The sequence below is a fragment of the Fringilla coelebs genome (assembly GCF_963513975.1).
Source record: "Fringilla coelebs genome assembly, chromosome: 11".
Taxonomy (NCBI): domain Eukaryota; kingdom Metazoa; phylum Chordata; class Aves; order Passeriformes; family Fringillidae; genus Fringilla; species Fringilla coelebs.
This window is the reverse complement of record NC_140037.1, coordinates 16,949,633-16,975,428: the sequence shown is the minus strand read 5'-3', so window position 1 is coordinate 16,975,428 and position 25,796 is coordinate 16,949,633. Positions and strand designations below refer to the sequence as shown.

The 25,796-nt window shown below is 46.0% G+C and overlaps 1 protein-coding gene across 5 annotated transcripts in view; it reads left to right on the top strand.

The window, feature by feature from the left end:
• The window catches only part of MBNL3 (muscleblind like splicing regulator 3), a 90,881-nt gene that overhangs the window by 46,340 nt on the left and 18,745 nt on the right, over positions 1-25,796 (top strand). For all 5 annotated transcript variants that reach the window (XR_014616444.1, XR_014616445.1, XM_084213260.1 and 2 more), the window contains exons 3-5: positions 12,236-12,400; positions 20,551-20,751; positions 22,176-22,412. Coding sequence is in view for 3 of the 5 variants with exons in the window: in XM_084213260.1 (XP_084069386.1) it covers positions 12,236-12,400; positions 20,551-20,751; positions 22,176-22,412 (603 nt within the window). In the remaining 2 variants the exon portion in view is untranslated. The remainder of the gene's footprint in view (positions 1-12,235; positions 12,401-20,550; positions 20,752-22,175; positions 22,413-25,796) is intronic.

Here is a 25,796-nt window from a genome sequence, read left to right as displayed (position 1 = left end):
GTTTTTGTAATAAATCCATTGTGTATTAGCAGGTTTTCAGATGTTGGCACAGAACTGGGCATCGTGTTCATTAAAGCTTGCTGCTGGTGTGGCACTTGTGGCTAGTGTATGGGAACTGCACCTAAATATGTCTCACTAATTGCAGTTTTTTTCCCAGAATTGTCATTGCCAAACTCTCCTTTTGCCCACAGAGATGTTAGTGTATTATCTTTGGTATTGTGAGCCCATCATGTTTACCTCTGTGGAAAAAGGTCTGTCCTGTTGCCACCACAGCTTGCTACGCTTCTCCATGGGCTCAGCTCCTAACAAACATTTACAATGCCTTAACCTCCCTTTCACTAGAGATGGTAGCAAATATTGGTCACATATCTACTTTCTAGTGCTAGGTGCTTTTTAAAGAGCACTTCTGAAGGTGTTTTTTAAGAGAAAAATCCCCTCTGTCACTTAAATGTGCATATGTTACTGGCTGTAATAAACAACTCACTAAATAGATCAGTCTGCAAAAGCTGACTGAGGTGGAATATTTGCCTAGGGCAAGGCAGGCTTTCTTTTTATTTTTGCTTGGTTTTTTCCTTTTTTCTCATTCTTCCTTTCTCTTCAAGCCTTGCTGCCTCCTAGATGGAGGGTTGTGATTCAATGTCACTTGGCCTGAATGTCCTCTTTGGAAGCCAAGGTCCATGTGAGATGTGTGGTCCTTGCCTGCTGTGCCTAGCAGGCTGCAGGATCTCTCTTAAAGGTACTTTTTGTATCTGCACCTTTAATCCTTTGACCAACAGCAAGTTCATTATACCGTGGGCATGAAATCTGAGGCCTGGCATGGACCAGAAAGCTTTGGGGTCCTTGCTTGGAGATGTGTGGAGTTGGTGGCACACAGTCAGCCCTTTTCTGTGGCTTGGTAGCTTCTCTGCAAAGCCAGAGCAGAGGGGAAACGTGCTGCTCTGCGCAAATATGCCTGGCACGTGTAGCTGAAACAGGAGCACAAGGACAAAGCTTGGTCTTTGGTGAACTGAACCATAGCCTGAGAAAGCAGCTGGGGACATCAGTGGGCCATCACGGTGAGGAGCAGGGCAAGCTGGCTTGCTCTGTGCCGTGGGGCAAATCCTAGCCAAGAGCAGAGAGGTGTCCTGTGCCTTGGAGCATCAGACCCCTGGTTCTGATGGATATCAGGGAGCAAATCCTGTGGTGGCCACGGAGGCCATCACCCTCCTGTACTGCTGCATCTGCTGTTGCCCTGCAGTCACCTCCTTTGTTAGCTTAAGCTATTGCACAGAGGAACTGTCGTGTCATGTTCTGACATATCTTGGTTTTTCCACCTGAAGTGTGGCAACCAGAGTGGCAGAATGCAGCCACATCCTTCCCTGCTCAGGGATTGGTTGTATTCTGCCAAGTTCTTAGAAAAACCCAACCAAATCTAGCCACCTCCATATCTTTTTATTTGCAATTTCATTTTGTTTTCTGAAACACAGTGAGAATGAGGTTTTCTGAGCATGACTTTGCCCTCTGCAGGACAGGAGGGAGGGTTTGGGTCAGACTGAGTTATCAATCTCTGCTCTTCCCTATTTGCCTTTTCCCTTGTGTAAACTTGAGCCATGAGGCTGCCGAAGGTGGTCACATGTCCGATATTTGTATTCATGAGCACAGTACTTTAACATTTATTCTCCTGGGCTTTGATGTACTTTGCTTGGTTCTGTCTACGTGTGGTTTGCCTGCTGCAACTGTAATATTCAACAGACACCGTAGGTAGAGGAAGGTCAGAAGCATCAACTTTCCATATGACCTTGACAGATTCAGCTGCTGAAAGTTATAGAATTAGATTATGGGATTTACAATGAAAAGATGGTTTAAGGGACAAGAGAAACTGCATTTGCTGTTTTCAAATGCTGGCCTGGTGTAATAGCAATCAGGAGGGACATAACTGAGGATGGAAGGTAGAAGACATATGTGAAGTTTAATTTTGTTTGTTTTTCTTTGGGGGTTTGTGGTGTTTTTTTTAATACAGTACTTGTGCAGTATTGTTCCAGAGAGCTGGCGTGGGCTTTTTTTTTATTTTATTATAGAAGAAAAATCAATGACTTGCCAGTGTTTCTATCTTCCAGGTAGAATTGATTTTTTTTTTTACTTAGAAATAGTCCCACATTGAAACCCACAGGAATATTAACTTTGGTGGATGTCACCTCCTCCACATCCTGCTCTGTATCTGCAGTGATCCCAGGGCTAAACATTCTCCTAAACGTGCTGTCTTTACTGGACACTAAATGTCTTCTTTTTTAATTGTTATCGATCATTTCCTTCAGCAGGTCTGTGACCAGGCAGGTCTGTAAAGTCTTACTTGTCTTGGAGAGAGCCTGTTCTTGATACTGTATTAAAGAAGCCTATTTTATTGTGCTTTTAACATTCCTGAACCTAGGAGAGTAGTGGAATAATACTTGGAAGACATTAAAAATGCTCAGTTCAAAACTCTAAATGATGATAATTCTATTCTGTTTAAACCTAATTTCAAATATGTGGTGATAACAGACTGATACGGTTCAGGTTCACAAACGTAACATAATCAAAATGTATTGGTGGATACAAAAGAAAAGAGTTTGATGAAGTCTTTATTCCTGTCTTTTGTGGCATGAGATTGCTGTTTTTGGAAATAGTAATCTCTCAGATAAACATGTTTTTTTGCTCTGTGGCTCTACAGCTCGAAAAACATACTTTGACAGTGCCATACTCTTTTAATATATATTTCTTGGGATTGGTAAACACTGTCCATTGCTCGGAGCAAGCTAAATGTTCCACAAACCAAAAACATTAAAATCAATACACTTTTTTCATTGAGCATAACAGAGTGTGCCATTGGCCTCAAAGAAGAGAGCTTGGCAGGGGAACAGAGCTGGAAAGAGTTGTCAAGATGTAAAAATATAATGAAGGAGCTACAGGGCTTTTCCCCAACAAAATAACTGCTCTGAGTTTTTAAGAACCTTCAAGTATAACAAACAGCTTGGAATGAAAATCCTGCGTGAGAGCAGGAGGACAGCCATGACCTCTTTGTGCTGTCCTGGGGAAACTCAGTGGAACATTGCTGTATTCAGCAATGTGCAAAACTTCACTCACAGCAGCTCTCAGCTTCCCTAATTGCCAGGTGAATAAGGATTTGGGAATTTAGGCTACTGCCTGTGGCTGCTTAGAATCTACTGGAATGCAGTAGTTGCATGTCCCCCCTGTTCCTAATTAAAATATATTTTTAAATGTCAGGGTGATAGTACTTGAGCTCTGTGGTAACAAGCCATCGTTTCTTTCTGGAGCTGGATTTGCTTGCCGAGGTCAGTGGTTTGAAGTGATTGGCAATGGCTGTGAGTGGCTGTCACCTGTTAAGGTGCTACCAAAAAGGGAGATGAGGACATAGAAATGCTGCTTTCTGCTTTGTTTTTGTCTCCTGCTCTGTTTTGAGCTATGTAACAAAAACAAGCTTGACAAGCATTTTGAGGCTGCGGATTTTAAAGCGAGTCCTAGATAAGCATGTTTGAGTTCCTGCAGAGCACATCTGATCTTGCAAGCCCCTCTGTCCAAGTGCTTTGCACTTTTATACAGACTATTTGAAAGGACTGGCATGTGCAGTAGGACTTGGCCACACTGTGCATCTGTTTGTTCCCAGCATTTGCACCTGATCACTGTCTTAGCCTGGAGCGAGGGAAGCACTGTGATGTGCTCAGGGTACGTTTTTAATATACCGGTGAAATTGTTCAGCTGCTGAACGGTTTGTGCCATTGATGGGAAAGTGTGTCCCCTGCTTGGGCAAAGTGCTGCTGTCCCTTATATGCCTTTAGGTGGTGACCTGTCCACCTGTCCAACTCTACAATAAGTAAATGACTGAAGCCCTGTCAGCTTGGCCATGTGCCGCAGGGTTGGTCATTGTGTGTTGGTGGCAAGGGACAGCTTTCCAGTCCTGTGATAGGAGAGAGCCTTCAAACACAGCACATCCCCCATAGCCAGTGGCAATCAACACAGCCCCTACAGCTTGGTTTGTGTCTGTGGTAGAGGTTGGCTTTCACAGACAAAGGCTGGAATGGCAAAGAGATGGAAGTGTTACGGGTCTTTAGCAGTGTTTGTTCAGCAGTCTCCTCAGCTGGCTGTTGGCAGCTTTATTTCTGGACTTGAATACCTTTTGTAGAAATGATGCTGGATTTTTTTACCTTGTGTGTCCTTCTTTCCATCTTCCCTGCAAAGCAAAAGTATCCCAGCAGAACAGTCGCAGGGGAAGGCTGAAGAGCAGCATCAGTGTCTTAGAGCCAGGGATTGTTGTGTTTGCTTTTCATTCCTTGTGCATTTTTCTAATTCCCTAGACATAGAGCTAGAGCCTACCTGGACTGAAGTGGTTGTGTTTCACTGAACTGTTCTTTTAAAGTTGCAGAGGGGTATAATGTTTTAGGTTTTTTAAGCTCAAATTGATTGCCTTCCTAAGGCTCTACCCCACAGCTGTAGGGAGACGAAAACTGGGTAGACTGGGACTGTGCAAAGTGTACCAGCCTTTCAGTGGGGTGAGCACAGAATGTCTGCTTGGTGTGCTCTGAGGGTTTTCAAGCTGCCTTGCACTTGCATGTGCCACTGAGCTTCGCTTTGAGCTCTCAGTTCAGAAGGACCCAAAACTCTTGTTGTAGCTGCCAAATGTCACCTGCTTTCATTTGGAATCATGCAAAACATCAAGGTTCATTCATTTCAGTCAAGATCAAGTCTAGGCTTGCTCAGAAAGGGCTTGACCTAACATTCATTGAAGCCATGAAATTCAGTTGCTGTTTTAGTGACAAGCTAGGGCTGCCTTGAGAGTGCTGGGAACATTGGTAGCCCTGGGAGCTTGTGATAGCTATTCTGGTTTTTCCACTGAAGCTGTGTGGAAAGGCAGGTCTGACTCTTGTCCTCTGTACCTTGACAAAAGACGTGTCCCTGTTCACCTCAGCAGCCCTGGGTCAGAACTGACATGCTGCTGCTGCAGCTCAGAGCGTGGTTCAGAGCAGCACAAAATCTGCAAACGATTCTCCAGTGACTGCAGGGGAGCTGAGTTGGGCCAAAATAACACCTGGGATGTTTTTAGCATTTTTCTTCTCACCTGCACAGGCTCGGGGAGGTGGCTCTTTATACTCAGAGGTGGGAATTTCAAAGTCAGGCAGAACTCGCCCTAGAGATATTGTAAAACTGTGGTTTTGTGCTTTTTATGGGCTGCTTGATTTCTATTTCCAGCAAATTCTGTATTCATAAACTGTACTCTTTCCTGGCTAGAACATGCATTTCACAGGGTCTGTATCATCCATAGCTGGAAACTACCAGATTAACCTTAACTCTAGCATTTTTATTCACACACATTGAAATTGAAACTTCTGTATGGTAGGAAGTCTGTGTTGCTTCCTTTGCCTTCGAGGCTGATTGCCATCTGGTAATGCTAACTAGAAGATACATTTTGCTTTTTCTTTCCAGCTATGATCTGTTCACAGCAGGATCCTCACCATAACAGCAGTCTCTGGGCTCTCTGTAAATGGGTGTTACACCTGCATTTGAAAAATGTCAGCAGCCAGCTGTGCTGTATTTTGTATTGCTGTTTCAAGTAACTTTGGACCACCACCTTCTTTGTACCCAATAAGCAGGGCTGCTGGTGTAGGAGGGATGCAGAGCACAGACCCTCCACAATCCCAACATCTGTCCCAAAAGGAGCAGAAAAAGCAGTAGAACTGGAAAGCCTTTGTGATGAGTTATTTCAGAAAGGGAGAATGAAGTGCTGGCATTAGGTTTGGGAGTCTTTGTTGCAGCACAAATCCACTTCCAAACAAGACAGAGAACAAAGCATAGGATAAATTTTTATGTGACTATCCACAACAGTTTGGAAAACTGAGTTCAGTGGCAGTCTGGAAGGATGTGCTTGGTAGGACTGTTCAGTTTTGTTTTGTTCTGATGGCTTGAATGATGGAATAGAGAGTGTGTCTCTGCTTGTTAAATTGGTAGGGTGCTTTGAGCTGGGAGGAACTACAGACGCTCTTTAGAGAACCAGGTGTGGAGTTGCAGATAGTCTTGACAGGTTGGAAAAGTAATCCATAAAAAGGTGAGTTCAGTAAAAGCAGTATGAAATACAGAGCTGGAGTGAATCAGCTGCCTCATACAGGGAGCAGCCTAGCTGGGTCTGGAGTAGTTCTGGAAAAAGGTTGTTGAGAGTGAATCAAAGAATGTTACATTGTTAGTAGGAAAGAAAATGCTGTGCAGGGATGTAAAAGCAGCAGTGTCATCTGCAGGACTTGTGAAAAAAATCTGTGTACCTGCATAGCACTGGTCAGGGGTTAGGTAAAGCACAGTGCAGGGGCCCACAGCAGCAGGGACTGGGGGAGTAGCCTAAGGAAAAGCTTGGAGACTGTGCAGGGAGAGTTGGAAGAGGATGGTTTGCTTAGTCTGGAGCTGAGAGTAAGGAAGGGGGGGTAGATGTGACAACAGCCTTTAAGTATGGGCCCTTCCTCAAGGAGAAAGAGAATAATTCCTATTCTGGCCTAAACCAGAAGTTTTAGGTTTCTGTTGCAAGTGGAGCAATACTGCAGTTGAAAATCAGCTGTGAGGAGACTGATGTGTTGGAGTTCCGTGTCTGGGAAATACACAAGTAATGGGAACAGAGCAAATAGGTGATCTGTGTGGGCAATGGGGAGATTTATCACTTCATGATATCCTTCTAGACCTGGTTTTTAGGATGCTTGTAGGGGAGCCTAACAGCCTTCCATGAGAACATGTTCAAGCAGTGTTTTGTACGTCATTTCACTTTAAAACTTCTCTGTGAAAGTGGGGCCAGGGTCAATGTCCAAGGGAGGTTGTGAGGTTGCAGTTCTCACTGACTCAGTTGGCGGCATAATTTCTGAAATTTCATTAGCCTGTAGAAAGGACTTGCAGATAAAGGTGTGTTCAGGGCTGGCTTTGAACTGCAGCGAGTGACAGCTGGGCTGCATGAACACCTATCTCAGACGTAACACTCGCTAATGATCAGACTGACTTATCAGCTCCAGCCTCCTTTGTTTTCCAGTTGAAAACATGCTATTTCCTTGCTATTTGATGTTTGCCAGTGGAAGGTGTTTGATCCAGCAGTGAGATGGACAGCTATCTCCCTTCCTCCCACACAGCTCTACCTGTGTGGAAAGAGGACTGTGGTGCAGCATTGGAGGTGGCTGGACAAGCCATGCAATCCAGCCAGCATTCCACTTGCTCAGCCCTGGAGCAGGCTGCTTAGGGACAAACTGCAGTGAGCACAAAGCACTTGAGTAGAGGTGGTGCACTTGTGGTTTGCTGCCCTGGAAGGGTAACTTCGAAGCTGCAAGTCCTTATAGGATGGGTGGAGGACTTAGGGCTTGGGCACCAGGTACCAACTCTGCCTTCCAGGACCTCTCTTTTCTTATGGAGCAGGTGGCAGGAGGGGTAGACCTAAAGCAGCATGTGCTGCTCAGTACATGTTCTTAGTTGTGCTGCTTAGACGTGGGGATGCAGCCCTGAGCTCCCCACATTTTGCTTCCCACTGTTGCAGGACCATTCATGCTCTATGGCATGAATTTGCAGCCTGCCCTGCAAATGTGGGGCAGACGCTGTGGTGGTTGAGGTTGTACTGTGTATGAAAAAGCCATGCAAGGCTGTGGCAGGAGCAAGGATCCACAGCCAGGAGAGAGCCTTTGTGTGCATGTGGTGTGTGGGATGGAAAGCAGAGAGCGTTTCATGCCTCAGCACTGGAGCGACAGGCACTGAGTAAGCAGGGCCAGCACATCTCTGAATGTGCCTCCCCACTGAGTTCCTCTTGGGGAGGTGGAAATCTGCTGCTTCATGCAGAGAAAAGTTATGTAGACAAGCTGTGTTTTGGTGCCTGGTTTTGTGCAAAACATGGAAATCCTTTCCTGCCTGGTCTCTTTTCATTCTTTTTGCTGTCAGTCATTGCACATGTCATCAGTATCTGTGGAAAAGACTGCACAGTCAGGGCACCAACCTACTGCAGCCTTCAGTGTGTGAAAAGCCGCATTAGCTTGAAGATTTTCACATGAGAACTGCTCATGATTGATGGGACATAGTGTGCAGTCATTAAAACCAGAAATGTGTGTCTGGAACCCCTCACTGGTGTCCGGGATTAAAGAGACCGTAACAAACTGCATTACTGGTGCACATGTGAGCAAGCCTTGGGGTTTGTGCTGGGAGCCTTGCTTCTGCAGCACAGTTAACTCACTTCAGCAGCCAGGGAGGAGAGAATTTGTGCAACGTGCTTAGGGAAGGTTCATCCAAACTGGTGCAGTACCCAGAATGCTATTATTTGCATCCTGCTGAGCTAGGATGCAGATGACAAGGGGCAAACTCCACACAACCAGGTATAATGCAGGTTTTTCTACTGGATTTCAGTGTGCTGCCTTCAGTGCTGCACTCCAAACAGCTGGCTTTGTTGCAGTGCAAGCTGCTGTCACGTTAGCTGGTGTCAGATGCCAGCCATTTACAGTATATGCCATCACAGCATGACTTAAGTTGGCAACACAGAGTCAATCACATGCCAGCAGCCTACTGTAAGGGTGGGGGAGTGTGTGGGAAGAAATGGGGAGAAGATACTCTTATAAAATCCTTTAATGATTTATTTTTAATATCCATTTTTCAAGCCTTGGAAAGTGCAGTCCATATGCTTTTCCCTCCTGGTTGTAGTTGGCAAAGAAGCAGATGAACATGGTCCTTCAGACTCCTTCCATTTTGTGAGGAGCCAGAAAATAGAGCTATATTTAGCGTGTTACCAAGGCCAGCAGCAGTCTGTTACTGGGTGGTGATTCCCTGGCTGCAGCCCTGTGTGCCACCCGGGACAGGGTGGGAATGTGCCTGTCCTGGAGTCAGTACTGAGCCTGAATTGACAGCAGCAAATTTCAAATTTCCAGTTACAGGAGGAAGGTGCACTGGTGCCAGGAGGCTCAGTGTGCTGCTTACCAGCACAGTTCAGTTTTTGAGCACCAGCCCCCTACCAACATGTGCAGTTGCCACTCCAGGTGCTGTAATGGTGCTTTTTGATGCAACACTCAGCTTGGAGAATGCCTCAGTTGGTGTTCTGTGCACAGCTCTGGGAGTCTCCTGTGCCTTGTGCTGAGCTTTTGATAATGCTGGAGCCACAGCTAGTCCCTGCAGGAAAGCTGTGCCTTGTAGCATAAATATGCTCTAAAATTGGAGGCCTAACTCTTTGTTGTATTTTCTCATGTTGTATTCCTAGGCCACTCAGGTGTAAAATGGAGTTGTCCTTATTTATCCCCAGCCCAGTATCCACACAGCAGATTTGCTACCAGTTCCCTGTTGCTTTCCCTGCTGAGTTGCAGCTGGTACTGAGGAGTTAAAAATGGCAGCTCCTCTGTCCTTCTGGCAGCTTTTGTAGAGCTGAAATTGATCTTGAAGATTGTGTGTGTTTCTGGGAAGTACCAAACACTGGGTGTTGTGATGGAAGGGTAGAAGGGCTCACTCCTTCCAGTGTTGGAGTTCAGGGGGTACTAGTGGTGCCCATCACTATAGAGTGGGCATATTGAAACTTGTTACATAGCAAGATGTCTAAATTTGGAACATTTTGTGTCACTCTGTCACATCACCACTTCCTAAAATTCATTTTCTAAGAGATGAAGAACTTACTGTGGTGCTGTAGAGGGGAGCTCAACTCAGCTGTGTCTTCCAGTATGCCCTAGTGAAACACAGTGGTTGGTAGTGCTCAGGAACAAAATGTTGGTGTGGAGGAGTTAGACCAAAGGCAGGGGTTGAATCTGAGTGTAGCAGTGATTCATTTAGTCTTTCTGAGCCCTCAAAGGCCTGACTGACAGCATTTCACAGCCTTTGCTCTGCAGCAGCATCTGCACAGCTCTGTTTCTTACAAATACATGTCCTTGAAACCAGTAGCACTGTGTGGGCACTGGTTTCAGCTTACAGACTCTGTCTGCAAGACCAACGCCTCGTGCTGTATGGTGGTTTTTTTATTGGTAGTAAAAATATTCTGTTTGTAGTACCCCCTGTTGGAATTAAGCAAACTGCTTTGAGGGAAAAAAATAGAACAAAGCTTCACACCAAGCTGGGGTTGCTTGTATCAATGATATTCACAATTTCAGTTGAAATAACAGAGTTCTTCTCAAGTTGAAGTCAACTGTGCAAGCATTGTTTACAAAAAATAGTAGTTCTTTTTTTCATCTTCTCCATTCCTGCAGCATAGAAACATCTACACAGATTTATTCCAAATTTGGTAGAAATAAGTGTTTCCCCAGCCCAAAGCACTTGTGCCAAGTTACAGTCAGGAGGAATTTCTGAGGCTGATGTGTGAGCCCGTGGAAGCTGGAGCAGCTGCCTGGCCATGGGCAGCCTGTGGTTCCGTGGGGTCTGCTCCTGGTCAGCGGCAGCCCTGCAGGAGCTGTGCAGTGGGACGCTGCAGATGTGCTCTGAGGCTGAACCCTGGACTCCTGCTGGGTCGCAGGTGATGGGAAAGGCTGTAGAGATGCCTGGTCCAGTGCAGTATGAGAAGGATGACCCAAACCTGCCCAGTGTTCTCCTTGCAGATTTTTTAGCGCAGTTATTTCCTTTGTAGTGGCACTGGGTGTCTGAGCACCAGCCAGCTGCAGTGGTGCCATTTTACCCTCACCTCACACAGATGTGAGAAAGTGTCTGATGATGAAGATTCGTGTCCTCAGAGCCATGACACATGTCAAATGGCCCCTTTTAAGCTGCAGTCAAGCTCTGCAGCCCTCTCTCCAGTGAAGCTGTTATCCCCACCAGGAAGGGAGGCAGAGTAAAGCTTGGAAATCTCAGGCTGCTCTACAGCTGGGGAGCCTGGCTGGGGATTCAAAACCAGCCCCTGTAGTGATGGTGTTGGCTTTTTGCAGTGGTACTTGGACTGTCCAGTGATTTCACCTGTATGTTTGCAAAAGCCTTAAAGAACCCCCAGGGGAGGATCCCGGATTCATCAGGGGCTGATCCCAGCAGGTTCCCACCTGAGCCTTGGGTGAGTGGTGTGTAACAGCTGTATCCTTGTGGACCTGGTTGTGGGGTTACAGCTCTGCTGCACGTGATCCTGCTAACAGGGACAGGTACATGGGGTCATCTGATGTGCCCCTTTTGGGAAGCAAATTTAATTACACTGAGACTGAGAACTCTGTGTCCAGCCCTTGATGACTGTGCCTGGGATAGGCTGGGTAATGGATGGTCCTGTGCCTTTGCTGGCTACAGGAACCGTTATTAATTATCTGTCATGGAACAGCTCTGTGGCCTCCACGTCTGGCCTTATTTTAATAGGCTTTGAATAGCTCAAAAGAATTTGTTCCTCAAAAGTTACAATTTTTGCATAAAGTTATAGTATTTCATGTTTTCTGTATGCCTTTTGTTTCTTGAGGAAGAAATTCAGAAAGAAAGGGGAGAGAGAGAAAACCTTATTTTTCAAGAACTGTTTCACTTAATGACAACATTTGTTACTAACTTTCTTATTTAGTGATATTTATCTTATTATGTCTACTTGCAAACACGATTAAAGTAAGACAGTTTATGCGTGTTTTTGTGATTATCTCAGTTGATTTGCAGGGATAACATCAGTGATCTCTTGACTTTAAAGAGCCACTGGCATGTTTATTGCAGGGGGGGAGGAGTCAGTGATGCAACACACATCACTTTTGATAAATGAAAGCATGAAGGGGGAAAATCATTTCAGCTCTTCCTTCTGTGACTGCCAGTTCTCAGCATTTTGGGGTACCCACATGTTGTGGATCAGAGGTGCTGCCTTACAGAGCTGTCCTCTTAAAGTTTTGTCCAGTGCAGTTGGGGAAGTGGTAGAGACAGTTTTGTTTCTTCTGTCTGGTTGTCAGGGCCAATTAAGTGGTCTGGTGTTGGGAAGGAGGGGAAAAGCAACCCACGCAAGGAAACAGGGAATTTTTGTTGTTGTTTCTGGAACTGTTGCCACTAGTTTCTGAAAGTATTGGTGTTTGTGTTAGATTGTTTGGGGTTTTTTCTTACAACAATCATTTTAACATCAGGAAGCCTGACTTTTTGGTTTAGCTTGATAGTATTCAGTTAGTGTTACTGCAGAAGAAGTCATGTCGCTCTTCTCTTCACCTACTATAGAAAAATCACAAAAGAGTCACAGTAGCTACCAAGCCACCTCCGCCTTGATGATTGTGTTGTTCCAGTAACCCAAACAATCCTTAATTAAATTTCTCTGGCTGCCCTGGGTGTTACATTCACTGAAATGCTGTTCCATTATGTTTTTTAGGGCCGGTGTACCCGAGAGAACTGCAAATATCTCCACCCTCCCCCACATTTAAAAACACAGCTTGAAATAAATGGACGCAACAACCTGATCCAGCAGAAGACGGCCGCAGCCATGTTTGCTCAGCAGATGCAGTTCATGCTCCCGGGCGCGCAGCTACAGCCAATTGTGAGTTACAGCCCTGAGCCTGTTGGGCTCACTCTGCTGCCTGTCCCTACAGCCAGTTGTGAGTTACAGCCCTGAGCCCGTAGGGCTCACACTGCTGCCTGTCCCTACAGCCAGTTGTGAGTTACAGCCCTGTCCCTACAGCCAATTGTGGGTTACAGCCCTGAGCCTGTAGGGCTCACACTGCTGCCTGTCCCTACAGCCAGTTGTGAGTTACAGCCCTGGCCCATTGGGCTCGCACTGCTCCCTGTCCCTACAGCCAGTTGTGAGTTACAGCCCTGTCCCTACAGCCAATTGTGAGTTACAGCCCTGGGTCTGTTGTGCTCACTCTGCTCCCTGGCCCTCCCTGTTTCTTCACAGAGGTCCCAGCCCTGTGCCTGAGCTCAGGCCGTTGTGCTGCACAGAAGTGGGCAGTAATCTTCCAGAAGGGGGTCTGATGCTACCTTAGCATCTCCTTGCAAGCTGTGTCTCTGTTTTCTTCTGGTAACTGAGGAGCTGTGAGATTCAGGGCTTCAAGTGGAAGGGTCTTACCACCAGGTGCTTATTTGACCAGCTGACTGATATGCATCTCAGAAGTTCTGGGTGGCTCAGTTCCAGTGGAGCCTGTTTTGGATGGCTGTTTTGCACTGAGATGATGCTGACTCCCTTGTACTAGCTGTGTGGCACTGTTGGACTAAAACTAGGGAAGATGAATTTTACCTAGGCTTTATTCCTTTTTAATGTCTGGGAGTGAGACCATTGCACTGCAGTTGTCCCAGCAGAGAGTTGTACTAATGTCACAGCCCTGTCACTTGTTTCTCACAGTAATGCTGATTTAGAGTTAGAGCAGGAAGGATTTGCTTCTTTTCAGGTAGGAAGGGAAGCCTGTGGGAGATAGATGTTTGCAGAACAGGTAGTTCAGAGAAGCCTTCACTGCCTGTCCCTGCTTTTCCCTGTCAGTTAAAACAGGTTTCAGGCTGGAGAGCCCTCTTATGCCAGGGAGAGGATGGCTTGTTTCCTCTGATTGGTGTATCTGGGAGGGGATGACACTTGTCAGCTGAGTTTTAGTCTGTCACAATGTATATTTTAAGAACTGTCAGAGGTCTTGAAGCAGCTCTTCAATGCTGATGGGAATAAGTTGCACTGAGACTTAATTAGGAGTTCTCAGTTTAAAGTGGAGACTGAGTATCTTTCCTGGGGCAGTGTGCACTTGGTGTGCGGTAGCTGGGTGAGGCTCCTTGCGCTATGCCACATGGAAGGACTGGCCAGATCCTTTGGACGAGCTCTTCTAGCCTGAAGGTGTGAAGTCTGTGAACCAACCTGAACTTGGCCTCCTGGTGTCCCACCTACAGTGCCTGGCCTCTGCCCATGTGGGACACAGCATCTGTCACTCCAGCTGAAAAGCTCAGGTGTTTCTGGTTTATTCTCACCAGACAACAGTGAAGGATTCCTCTTCATTGGAGGCTGTTGTGATGTTTGGTGTAAGAACTTGTGATGGAGGTTTCCCTGTTTCAGCAGGGAAAGCTGGTCAGTGTCCCTTCATGATGGTGGTCTATTGGTCTATGGCTATTTCCTCAGTCTGGCATACTCTTCCTTTCTTTTGGGGGGTTTTCCAGTTTGCCATCACTCTGATCATCTTGTTTGTCTGCCAGTAGCCTTATCCTGACCTATAAGATAAGAAAATGCTGTTTATTCTTCCCATTTTGAAGATGGAAAGTTGATACAGAAGAGAAGATTGGCCACAGAGAAGGTCTTTAGTTGTGCTGTACCTTAGGCTCTTATCTGCTGTAGTCTTGCACCTCTTTTTTGTGGAGCTTGAAAGTATGTCCACATCAGAAGGAATCCTGAATTCCCACAAAATAGTGACATTGGTTTCCAAACTCTGTACCAAAAGCAAACCCTTCCTATTCTGTGAGGAGTTCACAGTGGATGTTCTTTTGCTGGCTATTCAAAGCATCTTTGGGATTTCTTTTTTGGAAAGTTCCCATCTTCCCACTTTGCAATCTTGCAGGTCAAGTATGCTCCTAAATTTTACTCCTGCCTTTTAAATTGCCTCTGAGACTGAATATGTTGATTTGTCTAGTTAGTGCTCTCCTTTCAGAAGTAACCTTATCTGATGAGAAAGGCCCCTGGTTTCTAAATTGTGCCATGAGGGAGACATGGGCAAAGAAGGAAAATAAAAATTTGTTCTGCAGTGACTGATCCCTTCGTGCTTTCCCACACTTTACTCAGACTAAACAAGCTCTTGGTCTGATTCCTGCTGCCCAACTTGCTCCACACCAATTTCAGGACAAACAAGAGATTGCTCTTTCAACTGCCTTTGATTTCCCGAAGATGCTGTCAGTGGAAGCTGGCTTTGAGAATTTTTTTCTCTCCAAATGAGAAGGGTGGGGCCTCCTTCTGGGTACACATGAAATTCGTCAAAGCAGAAGGTATTGTATCTGATGCAGCAGCAGAACAAATCCCATGTGATCAGAAAGCTGATCAACGGGATGCCTGCTTAATTGGGATGCTTGCCAGAGATGAGATTTGAAACAGCACACTTAATAGCTCCAAACAGCAGCTGAATGCTTAGACGTTTTAAAGTGCAGTTTCACCAGAAAAGCAACTGAGTTTAAAAAAAGAAAAAAAACAAACCACCACCACCAAAAAATCCCCACCAAATCCAAACCAAACCAGCACTTGGCAAGAGCAGCTTTTCACCAGGCTTCCTGAAATGGTGTCTGTCTATGAGCTGGGCTCTGGCATTGATAGGAAGAGCTGCTTTGGTCAATGTCATGTCTGGTTTCTCAGATATGGTCACTTTGTGTCCTGTGTGTGCCAGTGCAAGACCACCCAAAAACTGCTGCACCTTGGGCCTAGTGCCCACCCTCTCCATCCTGCTTTATCCCTTTGCAGCAGTGTGGGGCAGAGTTTTGGAGCTGACCATGGAGGTGCTTCAGCCCAGGGTCCTGGTGACGTGGTGGAGCAGGGCACTGGTTTGCCCAGTGCCTGAACAAGCCATTGACAGAGCATGGCAGTGGTGACACACCTGCCACCACTCCTGCCCTGCAGCTGCCTCTGCTGCTACCTAGGGAAGCTGTTTCCTCTCTTTGTTTTCAAGCTCTTTGTCTTTTCTTTGTGCCAAGATCTTTGTAGACAGAGCTGTCTTGATAGTTCTGAGTCACCCATGCCCCTGAAGACAGCCCAGACTTTAACCCAGCCCTTTGTGCCCTCCTGGGGCAGCAGGATCCTGCTGCCACTCCTTGGTGCTGATGGAGGGGTTAAAGTAGAGGGTGAACAACTCGCTTGGCCAGTGATGCTTGGAGCAAGTGCTGGAGCTGATTTCAACAGGTGCTTTGCACAGGCATTTTTTCTATGCAGCAAAAACCTGATTTGTATCTCAGCTCTAGTCAAAGACACGCTAGGAATGAATAAATGCAGGTATCCTGGCCCACCCAGGAGCTGGTATCTGCCAAGAGACAGTGCTGTGGGGTGTTAACACCTGTCTTTTACACTATAGCAGCCCACAAATGAGAGATCCTTTGAGCTAGGAGTGTGTCTTTGCAGTCTGGCTGGGGAAATGAGCATCTGTGGTGGTAGGTAGCTGGATGCTTTGGCCCATTGGATTCACTCCAGTATGCTCAGCCTTCATGTTGGAGGCTGGTTTTGCAGCCAGCCAGCCCCATGAACTTACACTGGGGGGAAGGCAGATTTTTGGGTTTTCTGACAGCATCAAGTCTGTTTTTAATATCAAGGTTTTCAATCTTGTCAGTATGAGATCTTCATCTTCAGTTTCTAACACCAGACTGTAAGCTGCCATTGTTTTTTGTGTGCTTTCCATATATAGCTGCTTAGCAGTGACCTGTCTCCCCTCCTTCAGGCTATCAACACCTCTGTATTTACAGTGGGCCTCTCATTTTCAGGCTTTCCCTTTTTTAGGGTCTGAGGTAACTCAGAATCAACACTTCCTGGCTGAGACAGTGCTTGTGTTTGACAAAACACCAACCGCTCTTCTGCCTTCCTCTTCACACCCACTCTGTGTTTCTTCTCTAGCTTTAGCACAATTTCTGCTAGCCAAATCGAATGCAACTTCTAGATTGTTAACAAAATCAGCTGTTCCAGGTTCTGCTGTCACCAGTGGTGACAAATGCCCCTCCCTGTGATGGTTCCTTCTCTCTCCTCACACCTTCAACCCAACAGCTTCCGTGCTTGAGGTCTGTGAGGAGCTCAGAGCTGTCCAAGTCCTTGGCAGCCCTCCCCCTGAGATGTGTTCTCACAACAGCCATTTCAGCTTTTTTAAATTATTACTATTCTTACAAGCATTTTAATACTCAGTAAACCAGTCTTGTGAGCTGCTACCAGCCTGAACCCTTTGCTGCTGCGCTGTAACCTGTTTCCCTCTGCACAGGAGTTACTGGTAATGTCTCTATGCTATGATTTATAAAAGCTAATTTGCAAGGAAACCTGTCTCTATATTTCCTGAATTAGCAAGAGCTTGAAGGGGGGAAGCAGGGGTAAGTGCCGATACTTTCAGTCCCTCTGTTTTGCCCTAGAGCACACCAGCAATTAAGTTGAGAGTATGGGTTTTTAGTGTACAGCCATAACATTGCTCTGTCAGGTCTCCTGTCCTTCCCTTCCTCTTCCTCCCACAGTTTTATATCAGGACCATGATGCCATTCTGTCTGGGATATCCCTTGGGTCAGTTGGGGTCAGCTGTCCTCTGTCCCCTCCCGACTCCTTGTGCTGTCCCCCTAGTCACCTTGCTGGTTGGGTGGGGTAAGAGGCAGAAAAACCCTTGACCCTGTGTAAGCACTCCTCAGAAACAGCAAAAGCATCCCTGAATTATCTACACTGTTTCCAGTACAAATCAAAACCACAGCCCTATACTAGCTTCTGTGGAGAAAATTAACTGTATCCCAGCCAAAAGCTGTCACGGGAGGTGGACAGGAGGCACGTTGAGGAGGGCAGTTCTGTTTGGAGTAAAAATTACATTTGGGTTCTGGCTGCAAGGAGGAAATTTGCTCACATTCCCTGAGGACATGGGGGACCTGCACAGACGTAGAGGAAGGAATTGGCTGGCAGCATCCCTATTACTGGTACTGATGCATGAGCCAGACTGGATTTCCCAATCCAAGACAGGCAGCCGGGTCTGGCAGTGAGCACAGCCCATCTTTTCCCCTCATCAGCCACAATAAATACAGAGCTCCCTGGTGCCAGCTCACAAAGGCACAGTTCTCAGAGTGCTTCACACACTCCAGACTTAAAACCCCAGCTCTTGTAGGTTTAATATGTTGAGTGAGGTCTGCTTGTTCCCTGGCTGTGCACCCGCTTGGCTGCGAGCAGCAGCCCCAGCCTGCGGGCAGGGTGTGGAGCACAACTGGCACTTCCCATCAGGGAAACAGGCACACAGTGCAGGCAGGCAGAAGGAGCCTTGGGAAACCTTGGGAAGGCAACAGCAAATGTCAGAAAGGGGTGAACAAACAGCAGCAGCAATAAAAACTCCTCCTGCTCCTACGAGCATCCCTCTGCAGGTCTCCAGGATCGCAAGTGGATTGTACTATTCAGTTGTTCCTCCTGCACATCTTCACTCACTTCAGCGTGGGTTTGGATCCATTAGCCTTTGCTGATTGCTCCCAGTGAGAAAAGGGATTGCTTTTGAGGGAGATGGGGATTGTGTTTCGAGGAGCAGGTCCTGCTTCCACCTTTGTAGCAGCTTTGGTGAAGAGGCTGGCATACCATCTCTTAGTGAATGTTTCAGGTGAATTCACTCAGTGTGAGGTGTTGCAAGCCCCCAGCATTCCCAGTCTGCACAAATCCTTCCTTCAGCAATGGGAGGAACATCTTCCCTTTGTCTCAGAAACCAGCGAGGTCCTTGGCCTGGCTGCTGGCTGTGTTTGAACCCAGCCAAGCAGGAGAAGCTTGCTTTAAAGGATCTCCTGGCATTTTGAAGCAATGTTTGTGCCACACTCCTCAGTCAGGATACTGCTGCTGTATTAGGTGCTGAAAAACATAGGGGAGGTTTGCCCACATGTTTGTGCAAGCCACATGTACTTCAAGGTTTGGGTTTCTATGGGTACATAAAACAAATGATGACAGCATGTCAGGCTCCACTATAACCTGTGCAGACTGGCCAGGCAGGAGAAGCTCCTTAAAACAGCATTTATGCTGCAAATGGTGATGGAAGTTCAGCAGATACCACTGTAATTGCTGGTACTTGCTGCTTTCTCACTAAAGTGTTCAGGGAGTCACAGATCCTAAAGATCCTAAGGGGCCTTTTTACAGCAAAAGGTGTAAAATGTCTGGGAGCCACCAGAAAATTGAAGGAGAGAAGAAAATTATTTAATAAAGGGCTGTGGATTGGGGGATCTCTAGCTTTAGTGGCTGAAGTCTCCCAACAGCTGAAGCAGTGCTTGACTAAGGCTCACAAGAAGGAAAATTGGAAATCCCTTCCAGAAAAAGAATTATTTGGTTCTGCCATACTTAGAGCATCCAGCACCGCTGATGCAGGAAGCTGTGTCTCCTCACTGAGGAGGAGAAAATGGGATATATTCTGTCAATTATTCCCTTTCCCATTGGCTGGGGAGCTGCTTGCTGTCACTGACCTTAGGAAGGGGCATTGTTGAGCTAAAACTGGGTTAGGACAGTTGGCTGGTGTTACTGTGGGTTAACTTCTTCCACATTGCAACAAGCAAAGTATGAAAGTACCAGGATGAAGATGCTGTTGAGGAACACACTGTCCATATGTGGTTTCTTTTAGAAGTTCACAGGACTAGAAGTACCAAAACAAAAGTAGGGAATGATGTGGCCAAAAAACTGCCCCAGGCAATTATGTAAGCACACTTGTATTTATGCCAGATAGAGGCTGTAGCTTCCAAGGATGGTGTCATAGACGCCTGCCAATATGAGCAGCTTTAACTGGAACCCAGAGTTCACAGTGGAGCAGGTGACAGGAGGGAAAATAAAAATGGTTCCATTTACAGGCTGCATTCCCTGGGAGGTGCTCAAGCCCCTGCTACAGGAGCAGGAGTGCTGCCATGCATGCTGTCATCTTCAGTGAGGTCAGGTGGAGATTTTCATCAAGCTGGAATTGGTTTCATTCCCAAGAGTACTTTGGATCTGGTGCTTTAAAACCTCACAAACTCCCTGGCTCCAGGGGCTACTCCCAGACTTTAAACTGAGCATCTGCTTAGGAGCCTTGTGCCCACCTGCCTGCCAGCACAGCAGCTCCTTTTCCAGATCAACACTGCTGGAGCAGCTGAGGTCAGGGAAGTGCTTCTGGCTCCCAGCAGTGAAGCTCTGCTGCACTCAGAGGACCTGCCTAACACAATGGAGGCAACTGAGGCAGTTGAGATCTTTATGGCCTGTTGTTCTGTCCCAATGAGAACCTGGCTCCTTGTAGCACAGGTGGGGTCTTGGACCTTGCACTAGTCCACCTGAGCCATTTCATCTGGTTCACTCTGTCATTGCTCTTCCAAGCCCAAGACTTACCTGCTCTTGCCAAAGCCATGAGATGTGGCATGTTGTGACATTAATGAGTGTGGTGTCCTCTTGCCATTCGCATGCAGCACAGGCTTAGGTTCTTCTGCAGAATGGCTTTTGCCTGGACTCTGCTGGCACTCTGAAACCAACCCCAGATGTGCAGGATGCCTGACCAGCCGAGTGTACTGCAGCAGAGATACCTCATCTGACTAAATGGTGCCTTTGATCTAATCTGAGGCCCATTGGCCATGCTAACATGGAGCTCAGGGCAGGCTGGTGGCAGATGCAGCAGTGCAGCTAATGGGGTTACCTGCTTCCAGGTCCTGAAGCTGCAGTTTACCTCTACAGCATTGCGGTGTAGACATCAGGAAACTGAGATGTGTATTTGGGAATGAGAAGTCTGTTTAATTTGGGCCTGCCCTAATTGCTGGCATGAAATCCTTAATTGTGTCATTAAACTATAAAGATCATCAATATGCTTTGATCTGACAAATAAAGATGCCTTGTATTCAGGATGAGTCACAAATCTGTGAGTCAGGAGAAGCGAATGGATCGCAAATAAATGGCAATAAATGAATAGATTGGAGAGCACAGCATTTTGATGTGACTAATCAAATTGTCTAAAAGGATTGAAGTGTGATGCAAGGCTTTGATGGGAAATCCAAGACAGAGCTTTTTAACTAATACTTTGTTTTTCTTCTTTCTGTACACAGACAACGTTTCCTGTGACTCCATCGCTTGCAACAAGCCCCACAATGGCTTTTAGTCCCTACCTGAGTCATGTTTCTCCGGGGATGGGCTTAGTTCCTGCAGAGCTTTTACCAAATACTCCTGTCCTGGTTTCTGGAAATCCTACTGTTACAGTACCGGGAGGCTCTGCTGGGCAGAAACTGATGCGTACGGATAAACTGGAGGTATTTGGACATCTGATACAATACTGCTGACAGGGATGAACAGGACATGTGGTCCCAGCTGTTGCTCTCTGCTAAAATGACCTGATGCAGCACAGTACAGAGTTGAACTTGCAGCTTTTCTACCACAGGGCTGCTGCTCTCTGCCAGAGCAGATGCTTTTGCGGGGACTTTTCTCAAATCCTTGGAAATTTGGGAAAACTCACTCCTCTGGTATCAGTGGGTATTAGAGCAGGGTTAGGATTGGTTTTTTGTATGTGATCTGCCATGCTTAAAAAAACCCAAACAAAACCAAGTAGATGGTCTGCTCTTAAACTTTGTTGGGTGGGAGATGTTTTGGAGATAACAGATGCTTCCCTTTTCTAGAGATGGGCTTATTGAGCTTTTACAGAAAACTTTAGGCATTACACTGGTGGGAGTGGAGAGTGTATGGTGTTGGAAAGACATCTCTCCCTCCCCAGTTGGCTGGACATGCTGGGACTAAATGGTGGAGGAGTTGTAAATGTCTTTCAAACCCTAAGCAGAGACTCTGCAGGAGATAAGGGCTGAGGACCTGAATTCAGAGGCCCCTGCAGGTGTAAATTATAACACAGGAAGATAGCAGAGAAGGGTGTAATTTCAAAACACATTGTTTTGTGTTAAGTACTTTATCTTGCCTTGCTGATGTCTCACCTTTCCCCACACTCAGTCTGATTGCACATTGGTACGTGAGCTATGCCACTTGCTATATTATTCAACAACTTCTCTGAGTTCCTCAGACAAGAAACCTTGCAGATTTTTTGTGAAACCTTTTCATCTGCCTCTGATGCTTCAGTGGTCATAACTTATGAGAATCTGTGAGATCCTAGTACAACTAGTAATTTTGGCAGCACCTTCAAACACATTGCTGTGTAACCAAACGCGCTGTCACGTAATGCCAGGGTCGGGGTTTTATTGTGAAGGGCAGGGAGACTATTTATGTGAAAGAGGCACCTTATGTTTAAGAAAAAGTACTTGTTGCAAATAGCAGTAGCATGTAACATTTAAAATTAAATGTCTTGCCTAAGAGTGTGCTCCATAACAAATTCATAATCCAGGTGAGACACAAATGGCAGAGTTATTACCATTTAAGCTTTAGAGGTGGGGGAGGAATCCTGAGCTGTCAAAATGACATTGGTTTTCTGGGGTCACTGTCCATTCTGCACAAATTCTGTACTTCTGTACTTGCATTTGGTAATTGGCCTTATTAATGTTGTGGTTCTTTTCACCCCCTGAAGCAGTTGTGAGTAGAACCAGTTGCCCCTGAGTCTGTTGATATACGTGCTACCCCAGATGAGCATGAATTTAGAATATGCACGTGTGTGGCCAACTGAACTGATATTCTGCATTGAAAATACTGAATGAAAAGTAACTTCTTGTTCTGCTCAACAATGTGACTTTCTTTTAAGGTTTGTCGAGAGTTTCAGCGTGGAAATTGCACACGTGGTGAGAATGATTGCCGCTATGCTCACCCTATAGATATTGCAATGATAGACACAAATGAAAATACTGTTACAGTTTGCATGGATTACATCAAAGGTCGATGCTCTAGGGAGAAATGCAAGTACTTTCATCCCCCTGCACACCTGCAAGCCAAAATCAAGGCAGCTCAACACCAGGTGAACCAGACAGCTGCAGCTGCAATGGTAAGTAGAGCTCTTCTGAAGCTGCATTTCCATTGCTAAGAGATTCCACGTGTCATATGTGTCATTTGTGGAAAAGTAGAGAGCTTTGTAAATGGCTGACTAGAGAGCTGAGAGCATGTGCAAGATGCATCCCATCTCATCATCCTGTCTCTGTGCTCACCACAGCATGAAGCCCTCAGTGGCACAGTACATCTCGCCAGGTAGGGATACGGTGCCCAGCCCTGTGATTTGCTTACATGACATTGTGATGTGACATGAATGCAAGTGCAGCAGCACCCAACACCTTCCCTGGCTGAGTCATAGGGGTCAGTTCAGCTTCCTCAATACACATTATATCCTTTTCAGGGAGAACCTGGCCTGTTCTCTGCAAAAAGCAGATGGTATCAGTTGCCTGAGCTTAGCAAACTTGTGTCCGATACCTTTGCCAAGACTTAGTGAAATTACAAGACACAAAACAAGGGTTACTTCCTGACCTGTTTAATGCTTTGGACCTGGTAGAGATGGTCCCACTTGCATTTTAAGTTGAATTGTGGCTACTTATATGTATAGTTCTGAACATGAGTCAAGGAAGTCTCACCAGGTGACCCCTAGCTCGTATAAACATTTGCCATTCTGTTGAGTTGGGTTTAATGGGAACTGTTAATTCCAAAGATGAGAGAGCTGGGGAGGGAAGGAGAGGCCCAGGGGATATTATTCATATGCATAAATTCCTGATGTGGGAGGTAAAGAAGGTGAAGGGAAGCTCTTCCCTGTGGTGCCCAGTGAAAAGATAAGAAGCAATGGGCACAAACTGAAATTCAGGACATTCCATTTAAACATAAGGAGAAACTTTACCAAAGAAAGATCTAGCACTATGGCAGGATTCTCCATCCTAGTAGATACTGAGAACCTGTATCTGAACCTGAATGGAGTCTCAAGCAAGCTGCTGTAGTTGACCCTGCTTTGAGCAGGGTGTTGGTCTAGCTGATCTCTAGAGGTCCCTTCCATCTCTTCTATGATTTTTTAAAATTTTTCTAATTAATAATAAAAAGGCTCTTGCTTCCTCTTTGATTTAGAATTAAGGCCACTAAAATTTTTCTAAATACCTTTTTCTTTTTTTTAAGAGAGTAAAGGAGGTTACTTTTAATTCATAATGAAATTTAATGCAGAGCCAGGGCAGTTCTAGAAATTAAACAAGTGCTCTCCTTGTAGCATCAATATTACCTGGAATGTAATTTGAACAATTAATTCATACTGCAGTATTTATTTGTCCTGCAGAGTTTATTTATTGGTTTTCTTACTGTTTTTATTGTTGTTGAAATAAGAGTCCAGGTCTGTTGAAAAGTAACCTTCTGAAATGAAACTCTTGTGTTCTTCACAATTGAATCTTTACTTTTTCACTAATTATCTAGGACACTGCTACTTAACCAAAGCCAGTGCATGTTTTATTCATCCAGCTGGCTTCTCTTAAAAATGTAATTAACCCTATTTGTATGCTGTTAACGAGAACCTTTAAAATATTTATTGATGGCTTGTTGCATCACCCCTGCTACCAAAACAGCCTACATTATTCATTGACTTTTCAAGGTTTGATGCATTTACTGTACCTGTTGAGGTGTAAGACTTTATGAAAGGGAAGAAAGGCCCTCCATTTTCTTGGAGGGTAAAACAGATGCCAGGCTATGGGTGTACACTCTAAAACAGATTTAGAATGATTTCAAATCTAAATTCAGCATTTCTAAGGGACCCAATCCTGCAGTAACTTGATGTGCACAACTAGCAGCTTTACTCACTCCTGCTTGGCTGAAGTCAGTGCAGCACTGGATGAACTGGGTCAGGCTCTGTCCCCAGTTCAGGACAGCCCTTAAGCATGTGCTTGGAGCTCCCTCCTTTTCCAGTGGTCCTTCCCCCTCCATGAGTGCTCTGCTGGCCTCTGCATGGTGTGTAGCTGCAGCATGAGGGCTGGAGCCCAGTGCCAGTCCCCGTGCAGGTGCTGATCCCTGAGTGCTCCTGCCCTGCTGTGCCAGCTGATGTGACAAAGCTCCAAAGCACGTGTCCTGTGATGACATTTCTTTACTTTTAAAACTTACCGAGGCAAAATAACTGACTTGCCACTAGGCCAGGTAATTACCCAGCCACCCCATGTTGTGCATGCCTCGTCTTTTTAATATATTGTATAACGCATTCAGTTTTTTAATTTTTTTTTCTCTTCGCCTTCCCAAATTGTTGCTCTCTCTTGACACACCTCTGCTTGCTGTTTTTGTTACTGTGCTTGATCCCCCTCCCCGGCCCATTGCCATCATGTGCTCGCTGCCTGCTAATTAAGACTCAGCCAGCTGTCAGATCACTGAAGCGACCGCTCGAGGCAACCTTTGACCTGGTACTTGGACCTTTCACCTTCTCGCTTTGCACGTAACCATCTTAATCTGCATGAAAGCCTTCTGCTCTTGGTCTGTGGTGTTAGTGCCTGGGGAGACTGCCCATCCCAGCCAGAAATGTTCAGTGTGCGTTCAGACATGCCAATCCTGTGCCCCACATACCATCCATTAACGTCTGAGCTTTGCCTCCTGTAACCTAGATGTGTTTTGGAGACAGTGAATAATCTGGGAGGGAGGCAGCTTTGGCTTTTGAAGTGTTTTTCCAAACACTGGCAGCTTTGGAGTCACAAGATGCAATGTTTGAGGGAGAAGTTAAGAATTTAGCTCATTAGGTCTGCAGCGTGCTCTAAATGCCAGAGGACTGGCTGGTTGCAGGACAAATCCAGTAACTTTTCTTTGTCTTCCCAACATCACAGCCTTGCCTGGCAGTGCCATGCTGGCAACTGCCCTGCACAAGAGCATTCTGTGTAATGAACACAACTGAGATTTCGGGGGAAGAGGCCTAAACAGCATCCTTGGGGATCTGTGCTGGGAACTGAAGCAGGTGCAGTGTGGGACTTGGCTCATGCATTGGGTAACCTAGAGAGGTGGCTGTCCCTTCAGCTGGCTCTGTCTGTGGTTCATCCCCCATGCCCAGTGGGATAGTGTCAGCAAAGGGACCTTGCTCTGGGTGACTTTTGCTTCAATCTCAGGCATGGAATCTGCTCCCTGAGCTTTTGCCTGCAAGCTGTCTTCAGATATGCTGGCCTTGGTTGTTTTATGACTCTCAAATAATATGTTTTACTGAGCTTTATGATGCTCATAGTGAGGCAGAAGCCATACTCACAGTGCTGTCAGTCCTGGCTCCATAGAAGACAAAGCCTTCCTGTTTTCCCAAAGAATAAGGGATACAATACATTTTAAAAGAGAGAGCTCCTGTTGCCCAGCTATAGCAGGGAGAGGGAAGAGTGGACACATAGGAGCTGTGAAACCATCAAGCTGATGTTGCTTCTCATTCCCAGACCTAGGGAGGAGAAGCTGAGCTGCT